The following is a 7,328-nucleotide window of genomic DNA, read 5'->3' as shown; positions in this document are numbered from 1 at the left end:
AGTTCTACTTGTACAGGTATCTGTGTTACTTCCGGAAATACCGCATAAATTCCACATCGCGTTGTTTGATTGTGATCCGTCACATAAAGTTGTAAGAACGGGTGCATTTGCTTCCTCAAGTAAAATCATTGCTTTGAGCGCAATTTTATACAGTTGGGAACCGGATGCGGCATTCTTAGCCGCAAAGACAGCAATTGGTTGTATCCAACGCGTCTTATAAGGTCTGAATACTAAGACCAGCGCGTGATCAGCTAAATCAGGTAATTCACTTGTTTCAGGTGAGTCTTCGGTACAGTCTGCGTTTTCAATCCATTCTTCATTGAGAGCGGAGAAGTCGTGTTCTTGCTGTTCTTCATCTGCACATAAATAGGTGAAACCTTTAAATTGAAAGGTGTGCTTGTCGAGGTGTATGTCTTGAGTGATTGACATCTCGTCCCACACAAGAGAGCCATATCGTTCGGGAAGAGACTTATTTCTGAAATTCTTCTTTATGCATTCCAATGCAAATTCGTTGAATCCGAAGTCTGTGCATAAACCACTTGTTAACTTCCGCAAAGTATCCTTACAAGGTAGAGCAAGTATGTTGTTGATTCGTAGATGCTCGTAAACAGCTGGGCTCTTTATTCTTATTTGTAGGCATTCCAATAGCCACTCCATCTCGTATTTCATATCTTTACCATGTCTGTCCTTGCATCTTGATTTGGCTATGATTGTTTTTACAACAAATTTCCCCTATTAAAAAAACGCCGAAATGTGGTTAATAAAAGACCACAAAATACCAAGAACGCAAACAAATCAATGCAGCCAATAAAATATACACTGAAACTGTTACAATTTCATTTATTGGATACCATTACAATTTTTTTGTGTACTTGTACACAATAGGATGGAAAAGTAATTGGGGAAAGTAGTCATCATAATTTCAATTAGTCGGAAGAGAATATTCTAATAGTATTAGTCAAGGGAAAAGGGAACATAGGGAGGGAATAGTCAAAAGGGAATAGTCAGCACATAAACTACAGAATGAATTAAAACACTAATATTAGAGATGAAAATGATTAGTTATACCTTGTCATTGAGATCATTCAAAATAGTTTCCATGCGGTCATTCTTAATACTTGCCAAGTTAACGCGCATAGCTTTAACATCCTTCTTTATTTCCTGTCAAGTAAAGAAGAACAAACATTCTTAAATATGCTTTATCGTTAATTACATGCTTTACCGTTAACATACCTTAATTTCTGCTTGTTTTTTGGCAAGTCGTATTTTAGTTGAGATTATAGCTTTCCCCTGTGCAGCAACTTTCTTTGAAAATTGTTTGATGGTCAAATACTTGTGGTTTGTTTTCGAACTTAGTTCGAGTGCTTAATGGCGTTTGAATTGCATCTTTAACAACTTGTCTATCCAGATGCATAATTTGCAGGGCTTAATAATCTCACCGGCAGAGTAAGTAATGAGGGTACAGCTAAGAATAAAATCAGAATTAAAATTAAGTTACATAAGTCATGATTGTAATGCAATTGCTTACTTTTTGGCACGCCACACTCCGTAACTGATTTCAGCATTTCGAACTAAAGATGTTTGTTTTTTTCGGTGATTTTCTGGGTTGTGAACTATTCCAGGACATATTTTTCCTGCATGTAGCTTGCACAGAAATGCTTCAACTTCTAATACTGATGTAAAAGACATTTCTTGTTCATCCAGTACGGATAATTCGCGAGTAATGATAGTAGCTTTCATTTTCCTGGTTTTGAAGTCGACTGTTAAAGTTTTTTGAATGGCAATACTATATTTTTTTACAAGCACTTCATAGTAGTGGACGCATTCCGTGTTTAGTACTTGTTCTTTTTTCCATGACGGTGCCGGAAGTTGTATCTTGGTATAATCAAGCTGTAAGCATTCTTCTAATTCTTTGTTTGTTTCCAAGGTTGAAGTCTCAATGGCATGCATGTGAATTTGTTCACCAGCACTTACTTCTTTTTGAAACGTAATTGGAATTGGTTCTTGTGATAAATCACAATCAAGCTCTATGGTTTCTTCTCTTTCTTGGATTGTCTCAATGATATTCTTGTGATTTTGTTCTCCCGAAGCAAGACATGTTATTTCTTCATTTGATGTGATTGTAAATGCTTCTTGTAATATTTGATTATCAAATTGCTTAGCTTTATCAATGTCTTTATCCGCTTTCCTTGGATTTCCAACCTTGCGACAGTGCTGCTTATAGTTGGAGATGTTTCCCAATGGTTTACGTTCCATAGGTGCTTTCCTCTTTGTCTGTTCAGGAATTGCTTGCTTTGCAGCAAGTAAATGTTGAAGTGTCACGTCTTATATAGAAATATTCAAAAAAGATAGTTATTCTTTACCTGCTCATGACAACATAACAATAATATCACAGATATACATTTAAGGAATACATACCATCAAAGATGCTTGGAATCCTAATAAATCAATGTTAAAAATTAGCATAATTTCAAAATAAACACCCTGTGTGTCATAATAACAAAATTTAATTAAATACCTATGTTTTTTATTTTGAACACCAGAAGAAAACATATCCTTGAAATACCACAACGTAAACCACAGATTGTTTAAACCATAGACTACAATAAATAATAGACAAACAATGTAAATGACGCGGTTGACGCCTCATAAATACACGACACTGTTTCACGATTTCATTTAACAATCCAATATTCAAGAGAAAAGGGGGTCACATCAAATTAATTTTTTCTACACCCAAAATTGTAAGTAAAATTAAGCAAAAATTCACGGGACACGGGGAAGGGATATACAAAATCATGGTATAAAGTAGAAAAATCAACGTGAATTCCATATACCCGAAAATACGTGTGTGTGAAGCATGTAAACAGTAGGGTAACGGAAAAATGACTGATAACCCTCCCGGTTCACAGGACCTGACCCCTACCGGCAAGCGCAAGCATCGCTTCAGGAGGTTTATAGGGAAGTTCTTACCTGTCAGTCTTTACCTTGTAGTCTATGGTGAAGGGTCAAGTCTTCTTGAAATGATGAGAAAAAAATGAAGGGAAACTTATAAATTTGGTTTTTTTGTTGTTGTAGGGCAGTTGTACAATTCTTATGTAGTCATCTTGGTGTGACGGGTAGATAATGCATGGGTTGATAAATTCGATAATGAGGTGAGGTGGTTAGTAATAGAAAAAAAAACGTGAGTAGTGTGGAGAGGAGGGGAAACCTTCATCCACCAAAATTAAATTGAAGAGAACATTTGTGTTTTCGTGGTGCTGTAGTATTTTGGAGCTTTAGTAGTAGCCAGCTGTTGTGGTTGTGTTAAAGACTGAGGCACATTGGTGTACCTCTCCCACATGTTTCATGTAGAACTTTATGGCCTTTGGAATGTGAAACTCTGGAGCAACGGGGCATGTTGCAATTTACAAAGTCGATGGGTTTGATACGATTTAACGGGACGGAGCAGCGTTGGTGTAGGTTTAGTTGGGGCTACAAACAACTTTAACTGTTGGTGTTGGTAGCCGCACAGCGAATTTCGTTCACCTTGGTGATGACTTCGCCATCAGTCATCCATGTGGATGACAAGATATCCTCTATTTTTGGTCTTTGGTTTTGATCCGTTTGCAGCAAACGAGTGATCAGTGTTTTGCTATCCAGAGAAACTGCTTCCCATTTGTCATCCAACCAATCGGGACCTAGACAACAATTTATGTAATTATTGAAAATAATGAAAAACAGCAACCTTTGTAAGAAATGAACCTCTAGCAATGCAGTCGCTTGTGGATAGCGGATTGCCTGTAAAATTTCTTGATTGATCAAAGGGGTGATAACCCGACAGCATGAGAAACAGCATCACCCCTAAGCTCCAAACATCGACCACCTTCGTGTAGGGATGATGAGGGAAGCTCGGTACAACTTCTGGGGCTAAATAAAGGGGTGTACCGCAAAATGTCTTGCACTGGTTTTCGTCGTCCACCAACTTGGATAGACAAAAATCAGTAATCTATAATTTAAAAAAATAAAAACCTTAATTTACGTTAAGAAACAATTAACTTTACTCCCCACTGCTCGTCTTCAGCGCGTTCTTGTAATCTAATTCAATAGTTTTTTATTAAAAATTCAATTTCTTAAATGAAATACAAATTAATACCGCTGTAATCCTGCATCGAGTTCCCTTTTTTCTCTTCTACCACTTCTTTTTCCTTTAGTAATTCTTCCTCCGTTTCGCGATAGTAAGCAGTTAGTTGTGTACTTGATGCAAACTGCGCTTCCTGTATTTTCTCCTGAAATTGATAAATTACAGTTAACAAAGGTGTGCAGTCTGTCGGTTCATTCCCCCCCATTCCCTCAGTGTTGATAGAGTCCTGGCAGACCCTCCGTGAAAAGGGCTAATGCACTCACCGGTCCACCCACAAAACGGGGGGATGAAAAATTACCTGCAATTGGAACTGGTTAGACATAGGGGAGGGATAGAGTCAAAAGTTGAAATGAAGGAGAACATTTAGGTGTAATTAAGAGCAATATGAGGAGGAGGTTGTGGGCATCCAGCCGGAGGGATTAAAACAAGTGACCTGGGCTTATATAGAACTCTCCTGCTGTGTCTAGTTATATTCTTGTGGCATATCATTTCATATGAAAATGTCACAAAAGACAACCGGAAGTTGTGTACACACACACACATATTTTATTGACACGTGATAACCTCTCCCGGTCCGGATTCTTCCGGGTTGGCCGGCATTTTTTCTTATATTTTCGATAAAATTTGATTTGTTTGTTTCTGGGTGACTTCTAGGGATTCTCGGTGGGAGGGATATGGTGAGCCATTGCTCACATTTTGTCCTCCCAACAATAAGGGGGAGGATGGGAAAACAATGTCAAGCGTGAAATCGGTGGACACACAAGACACACAAAACAACCAAATCTCCTCCTCCTCCTCCCTTGCAACTAGATAGACGGATGGCCGCCACCACCACATCGCCGGAATTTTTTTTTCTCTCTCATCGAGCGATAACCATCCGAGCAACAACCCCCCCCCCCCCCATCCACAAAAAAAAGGGATGAGACCAAACATCAAGATGGTTACTTCTTCAACAAAAATCAGCGGTAGCTGATTTTTTGTTGGCAGCTGGAGGACGTAAATTAAATTCTAACTAACTAGTTCTAGTTAGTTTCATTTAATAAGAAATTTATTAAATATTTACCAGAAGTTATCCAAAACAGTTTTGCGCAGATTATCATAAAGATAAGATGGAACAGCTTTTCCACTTGATGATCTTGTAGCAAGAACAATAAAAAAACAGTCTGCGGAAGATCTAATGCAATGCAATGGTGGCATATTCCATGGGCTATCGCCATGTTTTACCATTGGCCCGGATACATTGCAGGGAGAGCAACTTTCTTTAAAAAGCAGATTGGAAGCGGACCCCAGGTGGCCATCAACTTGGCACCAGAGTCCGTGCGATAGCATGTGAAAACTAATTTTCGGCAGCACCCCATTTTCCGGTTGGACGAAACCGCTTTCCTTTTTGGGAAGACGAGCATTTAATCCAGGTTTTCCAGTCACTAAATAAAAGGTTGAGGGCATGTAGAAATTTTCAATCGGTCGACGACACACACAACGAAAAAAATTCGAAAAAATATTTTTATCGGGAGTGAAATAGTTGGTTCACCTGTTGATCAAGGTGAACAAGAATGCGTGTACAAAAAAAGAAGAGAGAGGGAAATACAAAAAAAAACAGAAATCAGAACTTATACTATATTTCTCTTTTCTTATGTCTTTTTTTTTGTTATTCTCATTCGTTTCGCTTTACTGGTCACTTCGAATTTCACGCCAACCCGCCCGAATCCTGAGCTCCTTCTCCTTTTTATCCTTTTTCTTGTTCTTTCTCTCGGGCTGTGCCGATTCTCTTGTTGCTCATTTCTTTCTTTTCAGTTCTGTTGAACGTGTTGGCAAGGTTGAACTTTCACACGCCCGCCACGCTTGATATCGCCATTGACTCACAGACTTACTATCCCACTGCTGCCATTTATTTACCACATTACCCAATTCAAGAATTTGAGAAACTACAAAATAAATAAAAAGGAATCAGCTATTGTTAATAGCCTAAATTTGAGATTGGAGAGGTAGAAATAGATACACAGCCCAAAAGTCAAACAAAAGACGCTCTTACATCACCGATTAGGCCAAGGGGAAAAAAAACAGCCGCAGGCAAAGAGAGATCTATAATATTCCTCATTTGGAAATGTGTACGTATAAAGAGCTACCGGTGTGTGGAAGCTTCAATCCACCGTCTTTTGTTGGCCGAATAAGAAAAATCGCCTAACGAGCAATTTCGTCCGAGAGACAATTAAAAAAAAAAACTAAATTCACCGAAGTGTTGATATTAAATAAGTACATCTGTTGTGCTGCGACGGAATAAACGATCGTCAAAAACACTTTGAAAATGTGTAAGTCACTCTCGATTGAATTTCCATGTTCTTTTTTTCCCGCTTGACGTCACCGACACACACACAAATGTTTATTATTGGCGGCAGTCTATTCCGACGCAGGACCGTGTCATCCGGTTTACATTATCTCTCCCGCTCTCTCTCTCGGTAAGCTCGAAAAGAGACGGTTCGTGAACGGGAATGAAAGTGCGGGCCGATTCGTCTTAGTTTTGGGGGGGTTCACGGTTAAAGAGTTCAGTAGCGTCCGATTTAATTCCAAAGAAACCCAAAGGAATTTTTTCTCTTTTATTTTTAGATTTTTAGCGAAATTTCAATTTAAAGGAAAAGCTGAAACAAATTTCGCAATGTGTGTACGTACGTAACGTTTCATGGCCACGCGAATGTGTTTTTGTTTTGGCAATTGTATAAGACTGTGCAGTTGGCCATTTTCACGCTTTGCCATCTGATCACATTGCCAGCGGCAAAGTCGTCGTCGCGCAATATTTGCTGATTTATTGATTTGAATGAACAAAAAATCTCCTAGTGAGAGAGAGGTTCGGCCCCCCGTCTTTTCTTTCTTTCATGATTTGTCATCTTTATTATCACAGTCGTCGTCGTCCGACTTTCCACTTCTTCTTCTTCTTGTGTTGACTTTGGCTCGGGCCAGCTCAAGTTTGCTGGGCGCGTGATGCAACAGCCGCATCGACTCGGCACGTTGTGGTCATGCCGAAATCACCGGAAGAATCGTGTCAAGTTCCGTTTACTTTGGCAATCAAACGGCAGCGGCCTGAAAGCTCAAGCCACGGCGAGCACATGTGTAAATAACAAACACACACACACACACACACGAAAAAACCTAATCTAACAACCGCCTGTCTGCCTGTGTGTGTGTGTGTGCTGTTGCGCTCAGGCGTGCA

General features: G+C 39.3%; 2 protein-coding genes across 2 annotated transcripts; both read right to left on the bottom strand.

Annotated features, from left to right (window-relative positions):
• Positions 1 to 895: 895 nt before the first annotated feature.
• On the bottom strand, positions 896 to 2,402 carry LOC124329350. The gene is made up of 3 exons (XM_046788404.1): positions 1,529 to 2,402; positions 1,234 to 1,465; positions 896 to 1,161 (listed from the first exon to the last, which is right to left on the bottom strand). The coding sequence occupies exons 1-2, from the start codon at positions 2,254 to 2,256 to the stop codon at positions 1,366 to 1,368; spliced, it is 828 nt and encodes a 275-aa protein (XP_046644360.1). The 5' UTR covers positions 2,257 to 2,402; the 3' UTR covers positions 896 to 1,161; positions 1,234 to 1,365.
• Positions 2,403 to 3,486: 1,084 nt separating this feature from the next.
• Positions 3,487 to 4,445, bottom strand: LOC124321744 (ovarian-specific serine/threonine-protein kinase Lok-like). Its single transcript, XM_046784248.1, has 5 exons — positions 4,422 to 4,445; positions 4,126 to 4,268; positions 4,044 to 4,077; positions 3,745 to 3,988; positions 3,487 to 3,680 (listed from the first exon to the last, which is right to left on the bottom strand). Exons 1-5 carry the CDS (start codon positions 4,443 to 4,445, stop codon positions 3,487 to 3,489), a joined length of 639 nt encoding a protein of 212 aa, XP_046640204.1.
• Positions 4,446 to 7,328: the final 2,883 nt, after the last annotated feature.

Source organism: Daphnia pulicaria, chromosome 1 (assembly GCF_021234035.1).
Source record: "Daphnia pulicaria isolate SC F1-1A chromosome 1, SC_F0-13Bv2, whole genome shotgun sequence".
Taxonomy (NCBI): Eukaryota; Metazoa; Arthropoda; class Branchiopoda; order Diplostraca; family Daphniidae; genus Daphnia; species Daphnia pulicaria.
The sequence above is the reverse complement of the archived record's forward strand: the minus strand, read 5'-3'. Positions and strand labels throughout refer to the sequence as shown.

Coding starts and splice junctions, on each gene's coding strand:
- LOC124329350 (XM_046788404.1), bottom strand. CDS start 2,256: ATGGAACGTAAACCATTGGGAAACATCTCCAACTATAAGCAGCACTGT. Junction 1,466..1,528: donor GGAGTGTGGCGTGCCAAAAA/GTAAGCAATTGC, acceptor TTTTATTCTTAG/CTGTACCCTCATTACTTACT.
- LOC124321744 (XM_046784248.1), bottom strand. CDS start 4,445: ATGTCTAACCAGTTCCAATTGCAG. Junction 4,269..4,421: donor CTAACCAGTTCCAATTGCAG/GTAATTTTTCAT, acceptor TATCAATTTCAG/GAGAAAATACAGGAAGCGCA. Junction 3,681..3,744: donor AAGCGACTGCATTGCTAGAG/GTTCATTTCTTA, acceptor ATTGTTGTCTAG/GTCCCGATTGGTTGGATGAC.